The 19,934-nt window shown below is 58.8% G+C and overlaps 1 protein-coding gene across 3 annotated transcripts in view; it reads right to left on the bottom strand.

Annotated features, from left to right (window-relative positions):
• LOC140906229 (microtubule-actin cross-linking factor 1, isoforms 6/7-like) overlaps positions 1–19,934 on the bottom strand; it is a 150,793-nt gene that overhangs the window by 13,309 nt on the left and 117,550 nt on the right. For all 3 annotated transcript variants that reach the window (XM_073329791.1, XM_073329790.1, XM_073329789.1), the window contains 7 exons: positions 19,284–19,472; positions 18,186–18,300; positions 15,260–15,429; positions 13,272–13,434; positions 12,767–12,921; positions 6,464–6,538; positions 4,054–4,171 (listed from right to left, as the gene is read on the bottom strand). In XM_073329791.1, the coding sequence (XP_073185892.1) occupies positions 4,054–4,171; positions 6,464–6,538; positions 12,767–12,921; positions 13,272–13,434; positions 15,260–15,429; positions 18,186–18,300; positions 19,284–19,472 (985 nt within the window). The remainder of the gene's footprint in view (positions 1–4,053; positions 4,172–6,463; positions 6,539–12,766; positions 12,922–13,271; positions 13,435–15,259; positions 15,430–18,185; positions 18,301–19,283; positions 19,473–19,934) is intronic.

Here is a 19,934-nt window from a genome sequence, read left to right on the forward strand (position 1 = left end):
GACAGAGAGAACTGGTGTCAGACCCTGGGTGGTGCAGCCTCAGATGCTGAGGGGCTGTGTGAGCTGTGTGAGGGTCCCAGGGATGAAGCCCCTCGCCTTCCCTATGGTCCAGATCCCTGTGCAGACCCAGGAGGAGTGGGGCTGGCTGGTCGTTGGGGTGACCCAGGACACCAGCTGCGAGACCCTGTTGTGGGGTGACTGTGTCTCTTTGGGACAGGATCCAGGCCCTGTTCCTGTAACTGCCAAGGGTTTGAATTTGAATCCAGGGAACCAATCGGCGGAGAGGGAAATGGTCAGTGAAAATGCAGATGTCCTGGCTGGCAGCAGGGAGGAGCAGCTAGGCTCAGGATACCTGCCTGCCTGTAACCAGACCCCTGGGGCAGGGTGGGACAGAGAGATGCTCCCTGCCCCCTTGCACACAAGAGTGGGGACTCTCCCTGGCTCTGATGCAGTGAGGAAAGCAGGGAGCTCGCTGCCTACCCCCACTGGGACAGCCAGGGCAGCGCTGAGCACAGTGGGAGCTGAGACCCCAGCAGAGTGGGGGGAGACACAGGCAGGGCAGGGGATCTGTGGGGAGTGGCAAGGTGCTTGGTAAGGAAAGTTTGGATGAGCCTAGGCAGCCTTGTGATCTGATGGCTGTGTCCAGTCAGCAGGGTGGGAAGGCGAGGAGAGCGGAAGATGAGAGTCCCTGGACCTTACCTGTTAGCTGGGTGGAGAATTGGGACAGTGAAGGAAATGGGTCTCTGTCTGTCAGGGGTATTGACTTGCTTATGGAGGGAGCTACCCTGATTTCCAAGCAGTTGTCTGTGACCAGCCTTGTGTGCTGGGACAAAGGGAAAGAGATCCCAACCTGGGTGTCTGGTAAAGGAGAAAGCGTGTCCGGCTCTTCTTGGTCTGTGGAGCAGACAGAACGGGCCTTTCAGCCTGTGATGGTTGAGGGTCGTGCAGTTGTCTCAGAGTTGGTTCTGGATTCAGCTAAAGCCCAGGAAGGGAAGGGTCCTAAGTTTCTGTCTGCTCGGGAGAATGGCCCTGTAACTAGGTCGCATCCAGTTAGGGTCTATGTAAAATCCCAGAGACCAGACAATTCTGGTGCTTGTATTTTGCCTGTTGCTAGTGTGTTGTTGGGAAGGGTGGAGCAACTCTGTCTAATCAGGGTGAGATCCTAGCCAGGGCACAAGGAGAGCATGAAGGTGTGTGATTGTGTCACCTACTGAGGGTGTGGAAACCTGTAGCAAGAAGGAAAAGATTCCTGAACTTGTGTGTGGCAAAGGGAAGGAGAATGCTTCTAACCTTTTTTCTAGGAAGTCTGTAAGTTTGCCTCAAAGGGGATTATGTAGGAATCCGCCTGATGGGCCAGAGGTGATTCTGGATGTAAGGGAGACCCAGAAAGAGTCTGTTGTTGCTCAGGAAAGTGTTCCCCTAGAGCAAGCCCTAGGTGAAGAGGGTAAGAGCAGAATTTCTGGGAGCGGTGAATTGTTGCATAGAGAAGCCCTAGGGAAAGGAATCCTCATGGAGTCTTTGCAAGCAGTTTACTGCAACTGAAGGGTGTGAAAATGATTTAATCAAGAAAGTTTCAGTTCCTAACAGCCAGAAATTTTCTGTTGTGAATGGATCCACTGACTTTCCTGTTGAAAGATCCAGTGTGGATAGCTTTGAGAAGGTCTCAGATGGAGTGAAAGCTGTTAAGAAAGGTACACCGTCCTATAACCAAGTGGCTGTGTTTGGCCAGCTTGTTGGGAGACAAGGTTGTGGAGAAAGGGATGTCTCCATGCTAGTTCTGTAAGTGAACAGTATGTGGCCCAGGTCAAGATGGGGGCCCTTAACCAAGAGAGCCCGAATTGCAGCCCTCCAGACTGGAGCACTCGGAGAAAACCCAATCCCAGTTTGACCCCCTGGGGTTTTGGGGTGGCCAAAGGGCATGGGCCGCAGAAACCTTCCCACATGCAGCCTGCTAGTGCTATCGACCACCCCCGACCTAAGGGAGGGCGTGAAACTGGAAGGGCCTGGTGTAACTCCTACCAAGGAATAGGAGAGATGCTGGGGCATCCATGGGAACATTGGTGGCTTCGAACTTCCCCAGGTCACCGGGTAAAGTGACCCCGCTCAGTTCGATCTCGAAGGGGGGAGAGATGTGACGAAGTGGGCCTGTTCTTAATGTTTCCTCCGAATAGTGTGGGGGTGCCTCAGTTTCCCCTATGCAGTTCTTAAGTATCTAGGGGGTGGGGTAAGGGTGTATGATCATTGCAGAGCCCTAGAGGGCCAGTGTGTGCAGGGGTCTGGACACAGAGAATGGCCGACACCCTGTTTCCTGGCAACTGATGGCCTGGGCCCTTCCCCACTGCAAGGTGAGAGCTGAAGGGTTGGAGAACAAAGGAATCAGGTGACCACCTGGCCCGGGAAAGGAACAAAGCCCAGAGGAGGAGGGGCTGGAGGGAGTTTCAGTTTGGGGCTGGCTGGGACATGGAGTGAAGGGCAGACGTGGTTGTCTGGCTCACGGCCCCCCAAAATGGACCCAGCTGAGGGGTCCTGTTCTCTGCACCTGCAAGCTCTGTTTTAGACCATGTTCCTGTCGTCTAATAAACCTTCTGTTTTACTGGCTGGCTGAGAGTCATGTCTGACTGCGGAGTTGGGGTGCAGGACCCTCTGGCTTCCCCAGGAGCCCCGCCTGAGCGGACTCACTGGGGGGAAGCGCATGGAGGGGCAGAGGATGCTGAATGCTCCGAGGTCAGACCCAGGAAGGTGGAAGCTGTGTGAGCTGTGTGTCCTGAAGACAGGCTGCTCACAGAAAGGCGACTACCCCAGAGTCCTGACTGGCTTCATGGGGAGCAGTTCCAGAGCATCGCCCAGGGACTCCATGACACGGGGGTTACGGCTGGAGCCGGGACTCCTGGGTTCTCTCCCTGGATCTGGAAGGCGCGGGGGTTACGGCTGAGGGCCGGGACTCCTGGGTTCTCTCCCCGGCTCTGGGAGGGGTGGGGGTTACGGCTGGGGGCTGGCACTCCTGGGTTCTCTTCCCAGCTCTGAGAGGCGCAGGGGTTATGGCTGGGGGCTGGGACTCCTGGGTTCTCTCCCCGGCTCTGGGAGACGTGGGGGTTACAGCTGGGGGCCGGCACTCCTGGGTTCTCTCCTCAGCTCTGGGAGGCGCGGGGGTTACAGCTGGGGGCTGGCACTCCTGGGTTCTCTCACCGGCTCTGGGAGGCGCGGGGGTTACGGCTGGGGGCCGGGACTCCTGGGTTCTCTCCCTGGCTCTGGGAGGTGCGGGGGTTACGGCTGGGGGCCGGGACTCCTGGGTTCTCTCCCCGGCTCTGGGAGGCGCGGGGGTTACGGCTGGGGGCCGGGACTCCTGGGTTCTCTCCCTGGATCTGGGAGGCGCGGGGGTTACGGCTGGGGGCCGGGACTCCTGGGTTCTCTCCCCGGCTCTGGGAGGCGTGGGGGTTACGGCTTGGGTCCGGCACTCCTGGGTTTGATTCATAGTTTGGCCACAGACGTGCCAATTAACCTTGCAGAGCGGCAGCCGTCTCTCTTTCTGAGGCCCCTGAGCACAAAACGAGCTTGCACCAAGCCCGCTGCGTTTCTTGCTGCTGTGGCAGCCTGTGGCTCCGGGCCAGCGGGAAGGAAAATCTGTCTGTCCGAGAGGCACGGGGACGCTCCCGGCTTTGGGACACTCGACTTCCAGGGCTGCTATTTTGCTGGGACTCAGCCCTCCCACCCCTCGGCCTGCGGCAACCCCTGCTGGCTGGCACAGGCCGAGCACAGACACCGAGCCCCACACTTGCCCTCGCTCCAGGCTCCCCAGCTCTGGCCATTCTGGGGGCAGCTCAGTCTCACCCCACGGGGCGTGCGGGAGCTCAGGCCCAGCTACCTCTGCCCTGCTCAGCCAGTCAGTGAAGCCCCCGGGGCAGGGGACAGCCTGAGCCGTTTCCAGGCCACCAGCTGGCTGGCAACCGCACCCCCAGGCACAGGGCGAAGGGGTATTCCCCTCGCTGAGCCCCCAGGCCCCCCCGCTCTGCCCCACGTGCTGCAGGGAGCCCAGGCCCCACCCGCGCCGCCTACCTCGGCAAGGGTCGTTCTTCACCAGGAACTCATCGAGCGCGATCCAGCCTCCCCCCACTCTCACCATCAGGGTGCTACGCAGGATCCGCACCATGCGCAGCTGCTGCGACTCCCCGAACTGCGGAGGCAAAGCAGGGGGACAGCGTGAGGCGCCCCAGGCAGGGCTCGCATCGTCGCGCCCGAGCCCCCTCCCAGCCTGGCGCCAAGGCCTGGCCCGAGGGGAGCAGTAGGGTGACCAGACAGCAGGGTGACCAATCGGGTCGGGGGGGGGGGTGGTGGTAATCAGCCCCTATATGAGACAAAGCCCCGAATACTGGGACTGTCCCTGGTCACCCTAGTCATAGGACCTACAGCCCCTTGTGCTCCAGAGGCAGCCAGCCGGCCAGGGCACGGGCTGCTGCCAGGGCAGGGGTCTGCAGGGGCTGTGCTGGGCACGGCTAGGGTAATCCAGCGCCCACACAGGTTGGGACACCGATGAGGAGACAAATTACCATGGACCCTCTCCAAACCCCCAGCCCCCGGTGCTGGCACAGACCCCGTCTCTGGCTGCTGCCAGGCCAGACGCCTTCTCCAGCCAGGTACAGACGCTGGAATGAGGCTTCACCGCAGGAGCTGGTTCCCCCAGTGAGGGGGAGCCACGGCCTGGCTGTGCTGATGTGGGCGTGGGGCACGGCCTCTCCATACTGACTGGGGGGGGAGCCACAGCCTCGCTGTACTGATGGGGGAGGGAGGCCCCTCTGTACTGACCTGGGGGAACCTTGGCCCCTCTGTACTGATGGGGTGTGACGTTATTGACTGAACTGGGACCGTATAGAACATGGTTGCAACCAAGGTCCTGTAGTGGCACCAAATCTTGTACAAAGGGGGTCAAATGAGGTGTCTCAGACAAGGTGATGGTTTGCTGGTTAGGATTATGCTGTCTGTGTGTGTGTGTATCATTTTTGTAGTTGAAGTTATGAATATTGGCTCTATACTGTCTGTATTTCAAACTTCTGCTCTGCTTCTGGGTGACACCCCAGACAAGTTGGTGTCAGCTCTGCCTAGCCTGCTTGATGGCCCATTAAGGACCATCCGCTATACAACTGACCCATTGAGAGAAGGCAGACACGCCTTGGGACTCAGCCAGGTGTGCAGGGACCTGCCTGTGGACAGAACTCTGAGGTGTTTCCAGGCCATGGGATGGGCAGCTTGTCTTTGGGACACAGAAAGCAGAGACCACATGGCAAGAGACTGTAAAACGCTGCTGCAGCTCCTCCATCTGGTCTTCAATCCTGCTTCCTATCTCTGGAGGGACTTGGCTGCACTGAAGCTTTGAACCAAGGACTGAAAGACCCATCCCAGCTGAGGATCATAGAATCATAGAATATCAGGGTTGGAAGGGACCTCAGGAGGTATCTAGTCCAACCCCCTGCTCAAAGCAGGACCAATCCCCAATTTTCACCCCAGATCCCTAAATGGCCCCCTCAAGGATTGAACTCACAACCCTGGGTTTAGCAGGCCAATGCTCAAACCACTGAGCTATCCCTCCCCCCCAAAAGACTTGATTTTCTTGATGTTCTCCAGAGACTTGATTTGAACCTGCCGTTTATTCCCTCACTGCTGCAAGTCTGAACCGAGAACTTGGCCGTTCCTGTCTGTCATTGATTCCATTGAACCCATTCTAGCTCTCATCTCTATCATTTTCCTTTTATGAATAAACCTTTAGATTTTAGATTCGAAAGGATTGGCAACAGCGTGATTTGTGGGTAAGAGCTGATTTGTACATTGACCTGGGTCTGGGGCTTGGTCCTTTGGAATCGAGGGAACCTTTCTTCTTTTACTGGGGTATTGGTTTTCATAACCATCTGTCCCCATAACAAGGGGCACTGGTGGGGATACTGGGAAACTGGAGTGTCTAAGGGAATTGCTTGTGTGACTTGTGGTTAGCCAGTGGGGTGAGACCAAAGTCTTCTCTGTCTGGGTGGTTTGGTTTGCCTTGGTGTGCACAGAAACCGCAGCTTGGGGCTGTGACTGCCCTGCTCTCTGCTATTGGTCCTGAATTGATACTCTCAGTTGGGTCCTGCCAGAACCAGGAAAGTTACATGGGGGGGGCAGTGGCCCCTCTGTACTGATGGTGGGGAGGAGCCACAGCATCTCCGTACTGGCCTGGGGGAGCTGTGGTCTCTCTGTACTGACTGGGCACCTCACCAGGCTGCTGTCTGGGGCCCAAAGGGCAGGGAGGACTCAGCCCCAAGTCTCAGCTCTGGCCAAGCGGGGAACCTCTCCCAGCTCCCCAGCAGAGAGGGATCAGGGCTGAGGGAGACTCAGGATAAGCGCGGTGTCTCTGCTCGTGGACCCAGGTGTCCAAACGGGCAGGGACATGCCAGGCTGCAGCAGTCCCATCTCGCCGAGGGCAGGGGGTGGTACTTACCCGGTACCGATTGGCACTGATTTGCTCCACCTGGAAGCGCTTGGCACAGTTGCACTGGGCCACCTGCCGGTTTACCTGGAACACAGCACAAGGTCCTGGGCAGTGTGAGGCCTGTGACCGCCCAGCGCGGCTTCCAAAGGCTGGGACTCCATGAGCTGGCTGACAGCCTGGAGAGACCCCTCCCGCCCCCAGCATCTGCCCTTCCTCCCTCCATCATCTGCCCCACCTGGTGTGAGCCCTGGGCCCTGCACCGGTCTGCAAGCTGCCCAGCCCTGGTGTGGCCCTCACAGATGTCAGGGTGAAAGGGCAGGAACAGCTCCAGCCTGTGAGCCAGCCCCGATTCAACCCATCAGCCAGATGGAGCAAGACGGCTGTGGCTGGCACCCTCCCGCCCATGTACCTTGTGTCAGGGTGGGCTGGGATGGTGATATCACAGGGAGTGACCATGGCAAAAGGCACCTGCAGCCCCCCCATCCCCCCATTTCGGATTTTTTCCTCCCCCAGGCTCTGAGGGAGCCACAATTCATAGCTCCAGGCAAGGGAGGCCGTTAGAGTATCTCGCTCCTATGTAGCGCAGGCCAGCGACCCCTGGGCTGAGCCCCGCGGCTTGTGCTTGGCTAAAGCATGTTCCAACCAGGCTGGACTGGAGGCCTCCAGAGCGGGAGAGCCCACCCCGACACTTGGCAAACTGTTCCATGGCTAACCACCCCCCTGTTAAAAACCTGCCCCTCTTTGCCTGGCTGAATTGGTCCAGCTTCAGCTTCCAGCCGGTGCCTCTTTCTCAGGCCTTTTTCTGGTAAAGAGCCAGCTGCTGTCAGCACTCTCCTCTCCCCTTGCAGGCGGCGAGCACGGCACCTCCCCGCCGGTCTCTCAAGCCAGCGGAGGGAGTGCTTTGAGGCTCTCGCTGGCAGCCCTGGAGTTCTGTCTGTGGCTCTCCAGCGTTACAGCCTCCTGTTTCCAGTGCGGAGCCCAGGGCAGGACGCAGAATCCCAGTAAGGGCTCGGCAGTGCTGCACCCAGAGGTCGTCACCTTCCTGCTCCCCCTCTCTATTCCCCTGCGCACACATCCTGGGATCATATCACCCGGCTGGCCCCAGGGCTGCACCAGGAGCTGTGCCACAAGCCCTCAGTCCTTTGCCGGGTCACTGCACTGGAATCCAGCCCCCATGCAGTGCCACCTATGGCTTTGTTGCTAGATGTCTGACCTTGCATTTCACTGTGTCCAAACACGCCCTGTCCAAGTGAGCCCCCGTCCCAGGCGATCCAGCTCACCCTGTGACCAGGTCCCGGCATTATTTGCCCTCCGCCAATATCTGTCTTCTTCAGCGCTCAGCCAAGCGGTTGGCTGGAGTGATCATTCACCATTTGGGCCGTTCCTGCATGGCCACAAGGGTTTGATGGCCCAGGAGTCAAAAACAGAACAGACTTGATGAACCCAGGTAATAGGGGGTCTGCCTCTGTGCCACCTGCAGCCCTCAGGTGGTGGAATTTTATCCGAGCCACCCGGAGAATGATGTTGCTGGAATCTCTTGTGGCATTCTCGTGACATGTCCGAAAAGCATAAGACGCTGTCTGCGGACAATGGCCCCGGGAGTCTGTAGACCAGAGCGAGCATAAACATCTGCATTACAGGTGACGTCATCTCACTTTATGCCCAATATATAACGCTGGCATGTTGTGTGGAAAACCTCCAGCTTTGCCCAGTCTGAGCAGCACTGCGTCCACATTTGGCAGCCGGACAATGGTACGGAGAGGATATAGATCCTGAACCTGATTGTTGTGCTGGGATGATGCTAATTCCATATTTGTTGTAAATGACACTGCGATGCCAATCCGATGGGGAACCTCCATGTGAGAGTTGGAGGAACTGGTGAGTATAGAACCCAAACAGCAAAAGCTGGAGACTGCTTCGACAGTTTTGTTATGCAGAGATTGGAGTCGCGGGTGGACCTGGTCCCAGATTTTGAAGCTTTGTCTTTGACCATGGACCATGTCTTTGACCAAAACATGGAGGCCAATCTTAGCCGACTCCCCCTGAGTCCAACCTGTACCACATCGTGGTGTGGGGAGTGTAACATCTGAAGTAGGGGATCGCTGCTTGGAGCTACGCCATCAACAAGGAAGGCTTGTCCGAAATATCACCCTGGGCATTGCACGAGGTGGACAGTCCCGCGTGAGCCCTGGACAGGACGGCTAACACCGGCACCGAAGATGCAGGGCAGCAGCTGCCCCTCGCTATCTGAGGTGAGGAACGTCACTGAGAAAGACTCAACGGCTTGGGTCGCACAGCGTGAAGCCAGCGCTCGTAGCCCAGGGAAAGGGCCATGTTACCGCGCCTCCGGCTCATCCCAGCGGGACAAGGTATTTCCCGGGATAATCGTTTGCTCTTGCTTTCCAAATATCCCTGAATGACACACATCAGCGAGTCAGTCTGTTCTTCCAGATCACTGGCAGAGATGCCAGCCTGATTCCACCGCTAGGTTTCACCCACTCCCAATATCGTTAAACAACGTGAGACGCTCCCCAGCCCAGGCACGTGTCCCAGACAGGGCTCAGCCCAATCTCTCTCCGCGAACTCCAGCCTTTTAAAGGATGCAGTGATGGCACCTAAACTTGCCCATCAAAAAGACCCAGGTCGTGGCCCCCCTACACCCTGCCAATGCCCTGGGAGGAGGGTCAGCTCGCTCTGCCCTGCCCCGTGACTAAGCCCGCAGGCCCTGCACACGGCCCCAGGGCACAGGCTCTGCTGGCTGAGATGTCACTGGAGTTCCCTTCCTGAAGCCCTGGGCGAGTTCAAGAAGATGGGGAGACATGCCGGGTAATTACAGACCTATCAGGCTGACTTCAATCCCAGGCAAGAATACAGAGTGGTTGACATGGGACTCAATTAATAATGAGGTAAAGGTGGGTAATGTAATTAATGCCAATCGATGTGGCTTTATGGAAACTAGATCCTGTCAAACTAATGGTGTCTTTTTCTGATGCGATTCCGTGCTTGGCTGATAAAGGTGATCGTGTTGACTGAGAGATTGAGACTTCTGAAGGCGTTTGACTTGGTGCCGCCTGGCACTGATTGCTAAACTAGAATGACATAAAATGACCGTGGCCTGAAAACTGGCTAACTGCTTGGTCTCAAACTGTCACTGTAAATGGGGTGTTGTCACTGAGTGGGTGGGTTTCCAGGGGGTCCCCCAGTGATTGGTGATTGGTCCTACGTTCTTTAACACCTTTATCAATAACCAGAAGGAAACATAAAATCATCAAAGTGATCATCATCAGAAACCCAGAAGCCTGATCACCTCTGCAAATGACACAAGAATTGGGGGCATGGTAAATTCAGATTGAAATTCTGATTCAGAGTGACCTGGTGTGACGAAGTGGGACTGTTCTTAATGTTTCCTCTGAATAGTGTGGGGGTGCCTCAGTTTCCCATATGCAGTTCTTAAGTATCTAGGGGGTGGGGTAAGGGTGTATGATCGTTGCAGAGCCCTAGAGGGCAGGTGTGTGCAGGGGTCTGGACACAGAGAATGGCCGACACCTGTTTCCTGGCAACTGATGGCCTGGGCCCTTCCCCCCTGCAAGGTGAGAGCTAAAGGGTTGGAGAACAAAGGGATCAGGTGACCTCCTGGCCCAGGAAAGGGGAAAGCCCAGAGGAGGAGGGGCTGGAGGGAGTTTCAGTTTGGGGCTGGCTGGGACATGGAGTGAAGGGCAGACGGGGTTGTCTGGCTCACTGCCCCCCAAAATGGACCCAGCTGAGGGGTCCTGTTCTCTGCACCTACTAGCTCTGTGTTAGACCATGTTCCTGTCATCTAATAAACCTTCTGTTTTCCTGGCTGGCTGAGAGTCCCGTCTGACTGCAGAGTTGGGGGGCAGGACCCTCTGGCTTCCCCAGGAGCCCCGCCTGGGCGGACTCGCTGGGGGAAGCGCATGGAGGGGCAGAGGAGGCTGAATGCTCCGAGGTCAGACCCAGGAAGGTGGAAGCTGTCTGAGCTGTGTGCCCTGCAGACAGGCTGTTCACAGAAAGGAGACTTCCCCAGAGTCCTGACTGGCTTCATGGGGAGCAGTTCCAGAACATCGCCCAGGGACCCTGTGACACCTGGATCACCTGGTCAACTGGGTGCAAGCAAACCAGAGGGCTAAATGCAAATGCATATATGCAGGAACAGAGAACACAGGAGGGGGAACTTTACCCTGGGAAGCAAGGACTCTGAAAAAAATCTGAGGGCTGTGGTGGATAATCAGGTGAACATGAGCCCCAGTGCGATGCGGTGGCCAAAGGGCTAATGGGATCCTTGGGTGCATAAACGGGGGATTCTCGAGTAGGAGCAGAGAGGTTCTTGTATCTTTGTATTTGGCCCTGGTGTGACCACTGCTGGAGGTACAGTTCTAGCATCCACAATTCAAGGGTGTTGATAAATTGGGGAGGCTTCAGAGAAGACCCACAAGAATGATTAAAAGGATTGGAAAACCTGCCTTATATTGAAAGACTCAAAAAGTTCAATCAAAAATAGGAACGGCCATGTTGGGTCCATCTAGCCCAGTAACTTGTCATCCAACAGTAGCTGGAACCAGGTGCTTCAGAGGGAATGAACAGAGCAGGGTAATTTTGAGTGACCCATCCCCTGTCATCCAGTCCCAGCTTCTGTCATTCAGAGGTTTAGGGAAACCCAAAGCATGGAGTTGAATCCCTGACCATCTTGGCTAATAGCCATTGATGGACCTATCCTCCAGGAACTCATCTAATTATTTTTTGAACCCTGTTATTGTCATGGTCTTCACTACATCCTCTGGCAAGGAGTTCCCCAGAGTGACCGTGCATTGTGGGAAGAAATACTTCCTTTTGTTTGCGCTAAACCTGCTGCCTGTTAATGTCATTGGGTGACCCCTGGTTCTTGTGTTACATGAAGGGGTAAATCACACTTCCTTCTTCACTTTCTCCACCCCAGTTATGATTTTATAGACCTCTAGCATATCCCCCCCTTAATGGACACGGAGGGTCTGATCCAGTCTGGCAATTCCTACATGATCAAACAATGAGCTCCAATAAGGCAAGCAACATGCCCACCAGCAATCACCCATAACCACCAGCCCTTTGCTATCTTTGTCCCCTTCTCGGTATGGGTCAGAACCTGAGCTCCTTTCTCAGGGTCAGCAGCTACTGCAGCCAATGGGAGCTTTGCCTAAGGAGTGCACAGGGCTGCCAGGGCGTGGCCATGTCTGTGGCTGTCTCCCTCCCTCTCCATTGTTCTCTGCTGTTCTCCCCTTGACACAGTTCCCAAGGCCTTGTGCTGCAGAAAGCGCAACGTGCCAGTTAAAGCCAGACCCAGATCATCCTCCATCCCTGCACAGGTCCCCAGTCCCCTGGTCCTGCTGCTAACTCCTCTCCAGCCTGCCTGGACTGTCTCGGGGACAGATACTGGAGCACAGGAGCTGTCTCCTCATCCAGACAGACCCCAGCTCTCCAGCCTCCCCTTCTCAGCCTTTCACCAGCACTCTGCCCAGCCTGTTGGAGGCCGGGTACCCGGCGTAAACCCTGCTAATCGCTGGCAGAGGGAAGCAGAGAGAGTGTAGTGGGGAAAACCCACCTGGTGACCAATGCCTGGCCTGCAGGCACCGGCATTGCAGCCCCGTCCCGTCCCCACGGCTGCACTCTACCCGGGGTGAAGCGGAGGCCTTAGGAACTATATGGAAAACCAAATGTTTCCAGTGGGGTTTGCCCAGCACACAGGTGGCCTGTCTATTTGCTCACAACGAGCAGGGCCAGGGCGAGTGGAGCACGATCGGTGAGCGCCTACACAAGGAACGAAGATTTGATAACGGGTGTCACGGACTCCCAGGTCATGCCCACTCTTTACCCCGTGTGGTCCGTGGGGGGAGCCCCCTTCAGTGAGACAGCCCTTCTCAGGGGTCCACTCTGTCTCGGAGGTTCAGCCCCTCCACCTCCTGGAGCCGCACCTCTCGGAGCCTTCGCACCAGGGCTGGAAGCTGAAGCCAGACGAATGCGGGCAGGAAATGATGTGACGTTTCTCACAGGGAGGGCAGTGAAGCGGTGGGACAATGTACCAGGGCGGTGGTGGAGTGTTTAAATCTGGGTTGGGTGTTCTGTCTACAAGCTCTGCTCTAGGAGTTATCTGGGAGCATCTCTGGCCTGCATGACACAGGAGGCCAGCGCAGATGATGCCAGTGGTCCCCTCAGACTCCCACTCACTGCCCACTGCCCCCGCAGTAGCTGCGAACGCTCCTCTCCTGCAGCTCCTGGTGCCCTCCCAGTGCCTGAGCTGCCCAGCTCCGCACCCTGCCATACCTCGTCCTGGATCTGCTCAGCGTCAGCGACCCTCCGCAGCGGGTCGCGGCTGGGGTGCAGAGCACTGACGAACTCGTAGTAATCAATGAAGCCATCACTGTTCATATCAAAGATGCTGGCCACAGCGCTCATCTCCAGGATGTTAGTGGGGAATTCTGGGTCGGGGGAAGCGCGCTGTCAGAGAACCCTTCGGTGCCCCTGCAGTGGTTCCCCTGCAAGCCTGGCGGCTCCCCGGCTCTGATCTGGGTGTCCCTGGCCCCAGTCCTTCCCAGAGGGAGAAATTCCCCAGTGTCGGGGCCCTGTCTCTCCCCCACCACCCCCACCAGCATCAGCCCTCACAGCCCTATAAAAACATCACTCCCCAGTGATGCCTTCTAGTCACTATGGAAGCCAGGTGATGTGGGGAGCATGCAGCTTGCATCAGCCAGGTCAGCCAGACCCAGGCTCCCCAGATCCCCCGGAGGGACCCCACCCCCCCACTTCCAGGGCCCGGGCCCCTGCTCACTGGAGGAGAGGACGCTCTGGACGAACTCCTCCTGGCTGATCCGCCCGTCCTGGTCCCGGTCGATGCCTCGGAAAACATCCAGGATGCGGGATTTCCTGTGGCTGATCCACTGCACGTACCGCTTCCTCCAGACGCCAAAGTCAAAGTGTGCGAACTCCTCCACCTCCGAGACAGGGACGCCAGGAATGACCCACGGGGGCAGCTCGGCCGGGCACGGGCCATAGGGGGGGAACGGAGCATCTGTGCCCCCAAGGCAGCTCGGCCAGGCACGGGCCATAGGGGGGAAATGGAGCATCTGTGCCCCCAAGGCGGCTCGGCCAGGGACAGGCCATAGGGGGGGAACGGAGCATCTGTGCCCCCAAGGCGGCTCGGCCGGGCACGGGCCATAGGGGGGGAACGGAGCATCTGTGCCCCCAAGGCGGCTCGGCCGGGCACGGGCCATAGGGGCGGAATGGAGCATCTGTGCCCCCAAGGCGGCTTGGCCAGGCACAGGCCATGGGGGGGAACGGAGCATCTGTGCCCTCAAGGTGGCTCGGCCAGGCACGGGCCATGGGGGGGGAATGGAGCATCTGTGCCCCCAGGGCGGCTCGGCCGGGCACGGGCCATGTGGGGGGAATGGAGCATCTGTGCCCCCAGGGCGGCTCGGCCGGGCACGGGCCATAGGGGCGGAATGGAGCATCTGTGCCCCCAAGGCGGCTCGGCCGGGCACGGGCCATAGGGGCGGAATGGAGCATCTGTGCCCCCAAGGCGGCTTGGCCAGGCACAGGCCATGGGGGGGAACGGAGCATCTGTGCCCTCAAGGTGGCTCGGCCAGGCACGGGCCATGGGGGGGGAATGGAGCATCTGTGCCCCCAGGGCGGCTCGGCCGGGCACGGGCCATGTGGGGAGGAGGGAGGGAAACGGCACATCTGTGCCCCCAAGGCGGCTCGGCCGGGCACGGGCCATAGGGGGGGGAATGGAGCATCTGTGCCCCCAGGGCGGCTCGGCCGGGCACGGGCCATAGGGGGGGGAATGGAGCATCTGTGCCCCCAGGGTGGCTCGGCCGGGCACAGGCCATGTGGGGAGGAGGGAGGGAAACGGCACACCTGTGCCCCCAGGGTGGCTCGGCCGGGCACGGGCCATAGGGGGGGGAATGGAGCATCTGTGCCCCCAGGGCGGCTCGGCCGGGCACGGGCCATGTGGGGAGGAGGGAGGGAAACGGCACATCTGTGCCCCCAAGGCGGCTCGGCCGGGCACGGGCCATAGGGGGGGGAATGGAGCATCTGTGCCCCCAGGGTGGCTCGGCTGGGCACGGGCCATAGGGGGGGGAATGGAGCATCTGTGCCCCCAGGGCGGCTCGGCCGGGCACGGGCCATGTGGGGAGGAGGGAGGGAAACGGCACACCTGTGCCCCCAGGGCGGCTCGGCCGGGCACGGGCCATATGGGGAGGAGGGAGGGAAACGGCACACCTGTGCCCCCAGGGCGGCTCGGCCGGGCACGGGCCATAGGGGGGGGAATGGAGCATCTGTGCCCCCAGGGCGGCTCGGCCGGGCACGGGCCATGTGGGGAGGAGGGAGGGAAACGGCACACCTGTGCCCCCAGGGCGGCTCGGCCGGGCACGGGCCATATGGGGAGGAGGGAGGGAAACGGCACACCTGTGCCCCCAGGGCGGCTCGGCCGGGCACGGGCCATAGGGGGGGGAATGGAGCATCTGTGCCCCCAGGGCGGCTCGGCCGGGCACGGGCCATGTGGGGAGGAGGGAGGGAAACGGCACACCTGTGCCCCCAGGGTGGCTCGGCCAGGCACGGGCCATGGCTGGGGTTCTAGTTGCCCGAAGCAGAGTGTGGAGCTGTGGTGCATACCGCAGCCAGGCCTGGCTTCCATCCCATCAGCCAGCCTGCACCCCCCCCAGCCTGCCGCTCCCACGGCCCCTACCTCCCGCAGCCGCTGCAGGGCCCCCGGGCTGCACCGCCCCCCGTGAGACGAGGGCAGGAGCCCAACTCCCCTACCTCGCGCAGCCGCTGCAGGGCGCTCTGCAGCCGGTACTGCCGGTCCAAGGCCAGGAGCCAGAGCTGCTGCCAGCGGTGTAGGAGCTGCATCATGGGGGGGCTCGGGGGCTCCAGGTCGACGAGCGGCACCTGGGGAGCGGCGCGGGGGGGTTTCACAGCACTGCGTCGCCCTGCAACCAGCCGAGAGACGGGCCTCAGTACCCATGGGCGGGGGCGATCGAGGGGGAGGGGGCAGTGAGGGGGGCTCCACGGGTCAGTGAGGGGGGATACCAGTGGCAGTGGGGGGAGACAGATTGAGGAGGGCGGTGAGGGGGGATCCAGGGGATAGCGAGGGGGGATCCAGGAGGTGGGGGGGCGGATTGCACTCCATATGTTTATGGAAATATGCTTATGAGTGTGAATATGAGGTAACTGGAATATGCTTCATGCAAAAGGTCTCTTGTAAGGTATCATTACAAAGCCTAAAACCTACTGAGTGTGGTCATCCTATTTCTATGTATGTATCATTCTCGTATCTGAAACTAGGAATATGAAGTATTACTCTGAGGTTCTATTGTAATTATGCAAAGTGTGGGCCATTAATGGTGGCTCCCCCTCACTAGGACAATTGGTTGTGAATGGGTTTATTTACCTGCAAGCCTTCCTGTGTACCTGACCTGGGTAATGAAGAATGAGGTCTTACAGTGACATGTGACCATGTCACCTGATACTGGAATCCATCTTAAATTTGGTACTTTTCCATTTAGAAAGAGGCGTGGGGACCCAGAGACAAAAGATTCCCACCTTGTGCCAAAGCTATAAAAGGGGGGTGGAACAGAACAAAGCAGGCTGCAGTCATGAGAACACCCCTGCTTTCCACCTAAGATGCCTGCTGGAGCTAACAAGGGCTGTACCAGGGAAAAGGATGGACCCAGACTAAGAAGGAGTCTAGTCTGTGAAAGAAGCTTATTGGAACATCTTGGAGGGTGAGATTTACCTGTATGCAGTTTCTTAAATGTATTAGGCTTAGACTTGCGTGTTTTGTTTTATTTTGCTCGGTAACTTACTTTCTTCTGTCTGTTATTACTTAAAACCACTTAAATCATACTTTTTATATTTAATAAAATAACTTTTTTTATTAATTAACCCAGAGTAAGTGATTAATACCTGGGGGAGCAAACAGCTGTGCATCTCTCTCTATCAGTGTTATCGAGGGTGGACAATTTATGAGTTTACCCTGTAGAAGCTTTATACAGAGTAAAACAGATTTATTTGGCCTTTGGATCCCATTGGGAGCTGGGTGTCTGGGTGCTGGAGACAAGTGACTTGCTGAGCAGTTTTCAGTTAAGTCTGCAGCTCTGGGGGCGTGGACCAGACCTGGGTCTGTGTTGTAGCAGGCTGGCGTGTCTGGCTCAACAAGGCAGAGGTCTGGAGTCCCAAGCTGGGAGGGAAAATGGGCTCAGAGGTAATCTCAGCACATCAGGTAACAGTCCCAATGGGATCTCTGTGACAGAACCCATCACCCATCATCATTTAGGGGTGAAGTGGGAGGAGGCAGATTGAGGGGGTGTGACGTTATTGACATAATCTGGGACCATATGGATCATTGTTGCAACTAAAGTCCTGTCGTGGAACCAAATCTTGTATAAAGGGGGTCAAATGAGGTGTCCCAGACAAGGTGATGGTTTGCTGGTTAGGATTATGCTGTCTGTGAGTGTGTATTATTTTTGTAGTTGAAGTTATGAATATTTGCTCTGTACTGTCTGTAGTTCAAACTTCTGCTCTGCTTCTGGGTGACACCCCAGACAAGTTGGTTTCAGCTCTGCCTAGCCTGCTGGGTGGCCCATTAAGGACCATCCACTACACAACTGACCCACTGAGAGAAGGCAGACACGCCTTGGGACTCAGCCAGGTGTGCAGGGACCTGCCTGTGGACAGAACTCTGAGGTTTTTCCAGGCCATGGGATGGGCAGCTTGTCTTTGGGACACAGAAAGCAGAGACCACATGGCAAGAGACTGTAAAACGCTGCTGCAGCTCCTCCATCTGGTCTTCAATCCTGCTTCCTATCTCTGGAGGGACTTGGCTGCAGACTGAAGCTTTGAACCAAGGACTGAAAGACCCATCCCAGCTGGGGATGTTCTCCAGAGACTGGATTTGAACCTGCCGTTTATTCCCTCACTGCTACAAGCCTGAACCAAGAACTTGGCCATCACTGTCTGTCATTGATTCCATTGAACCCATTCTAGCTCTCATCTCTATCCTTTTCCTTTTCTGGATAAACCTTTAGATTTTAGATTCAAAAAGATTGGCAACAGCGTGATTTGTGGGTAAGATCTGATTTGTACATTGACCTGGGTCTGGGGCTTGGTCCTTTGGGATCGAGGGAACCTTTGTTCTTTTGCTGGGGTACTGGTTTTCATAACCATTCGTCCCCATAACGAGGGGCACTGGTGGGGATACTGGGAAACTGGAGTGTCTGAGGGAATTGCTTGCGTGACTTGTGGTTAGCCAGTGGGGTGAGACCGAAATCCTCTGTCTGGCTGGTTTGGTTTGCCTTGGTGTGCACAGAAACCCCAGCCTGGGGCTGTGACTGCCCTGCTTGAAGCATTTTGTCCTGAATTGGCCCTCTCCGTTGGGTCCCGCCAGAACCAGCCTCGTTACAGGGGGGCAGTGAGGGGGCTCCAGGGGGAAGTGAGGGGGAATCCAGGGGAGGAAGTGTGAGGAGGCAGATTGAGGGGGCAGTGAAGCTCCATGGGGCAGTGGGAGGAGGCAGATTGAGGGGGCAGTGAAGCTCCATGGGGCAGTGGGAGGAGGCAGATTGAGGGGGCAGTGAAGCTCCATGGGGCAGTGGGAGGAGGCAGATTGAGGGGGCAGTGAAGGGAGCTCCAGGGGGCAGCGAGGGGGGATCCAGGAGCAGGCGTGGGAGCCAGCAGTGGGCGCCATTACCTGCAGCCAGCCTGCGGGTGCCCGGCGGCCCCAGCTCCGGGGCCAGCTTGCGCTTGCAGCTCTTGGTGACCTTCTCCACATCTGGCTGTTTGCGGTTCAGCTCCTCCATGAACTCCTGGGCAGGAGAGTTGGCCGTGAGCTGGAGCGGGGCCTGGGCTCCTCCCAGCGGGGCCCTCATGATGCGCACGCCCCACCCTTGGGGGCTGGCAGGCAGGGCCCCAGTACAAGCCAGGGCAGATCCCATGGGCCGGCTGGGCGGTGCTGTCTGTGGCCAGGCTGGTTGCTGCAGCAGGGCTCTCTCCCCCGTCCCCAGGATGCTCTGGATGGGCCACAGAGCGACCAGGCCTGGCCCCAAAGAGCTGACACGGGGCGTGTGGCAGTGGGGGTGAGAGACCTCACTCCCCATGGGGGTGGGGTTGGGGGGAGGGTCAGAGCCCCATGGGGCCAGGGCAATGTGGGGCGGGGGGGAGGGCGAAGCACGTCACTGCCCCATGGGGGTGGGGCAGGGGAGTCAGACCCTGGGACAGTAGGGGCAAGAAGCAGTGAGGTGCTTGGCTGGGCAGTTGATGGCAGAGGAGAGGGGCGGCCGGGGTGGCAGAGAAGGAGATGGCGGGGGGCGGGGGCAGAGGAGGTGTCAGGGAGTGACAGAGGGGGTGGCGGGGGGAATGGCAGAGGAGGGAGCGGCGGGGGGCAGAGGAGGTGTCAATGGGTGACAGAGGGGGCAGCAGGGGGAATGGCAGGGGGATGGCAGGGAGAATGGCAGAGGAGGGGATGGCAGGGGGGCGGCCGGGGGCAGATGAGGTGTCAGGGGGCAACAGAGGGGAATGGCAGAGGAGGGGGCAGCAGGGGGGCGAGGGCAGAGGAGGGGGCGGCAGACGGAGCAGCAGGGGGGCAGGGGCAGAGGAGGGGGCAGCAGAGGGAATGGCAGAGGAGGGGGCAGCAGGGGGGCGAGGGCAGAGGAGGGGGCGGCAGAGGGAGCAGCAGGGGGGCAGGGGCAGAGGAGGGGGCAGCAGGGGGAATGGCAGAGGAGGGGGCAGCAGGGGGGCGAGGGCAGAGGAGGGGGCGGCAGAGGGGCAGGTACTGGCCCGGCCCTGTTACCACGTGCTGGGAGCTGAGCTCCTCCAGCTGCTGGGCGTCGTCGGGCAGCGTCTCCTGGTCCCTCAGGCTCAGCGACTCCTCGGCAGCCGCGATCCAGTCGACGAGCTGGCCCATCTCCTCCCGCTCTGTGGCCAGCCTGGCCGTCTGGGCCTGGAGCCGCTCGCTCTGCTGCTGGACCCAGCTCAGCACCTGCACACACGGGCAGTGACCGGGGGCGGCATGGAGCAGAGACTGGGGGAGGCACCCCCTGGCCCAAACCGTGGGGAGCAATGAGGGCACAAACAGGCCCTGTGGGCACAGGGCACCAAGGGTACCGATTGGGGGCCCATGGGCTCAGGGCACCGAGGACAGAGACCGTGGGAAAAGGGCACGGAGGACACGGACTGAGGGGCACCAGGACACAGACTGGGGGGCCCACGGGCACCGAGGACACGGAGTGGAGCCCCGCGGGCACAGGGCGCCGCAGAGACAGACCAGGGCCCCATGGGCACAGGGTGGCAGGCTATGGCACTGTGTCCCCCTTAGGGTCTCTGTCACTTGTCTAGGCTGCGCTGTCTCCAGGGGTGATGTGGCCGCTTCATGTCCAGTGTTGTGGCAGGCTCGGGTGGGGAGGAGGGGGGGTCACCACTCACACAGGTTGCCCCCCCCCGC

This window comes from Lepidochelys kempii, chromosome 2, assembly GCF_965140265.1.
Source record: "Lepidochelys kempii isolate rLepKem1 chromosome 2, rLepKem1.hap2, whole genome shotgun sequence".
Classification (NCBI taxonomy): Eukaryota; Metazoa; Chordata; order Testudines; family Cheloniidae; genus Lepidochelys; species Lepidochelys kempii.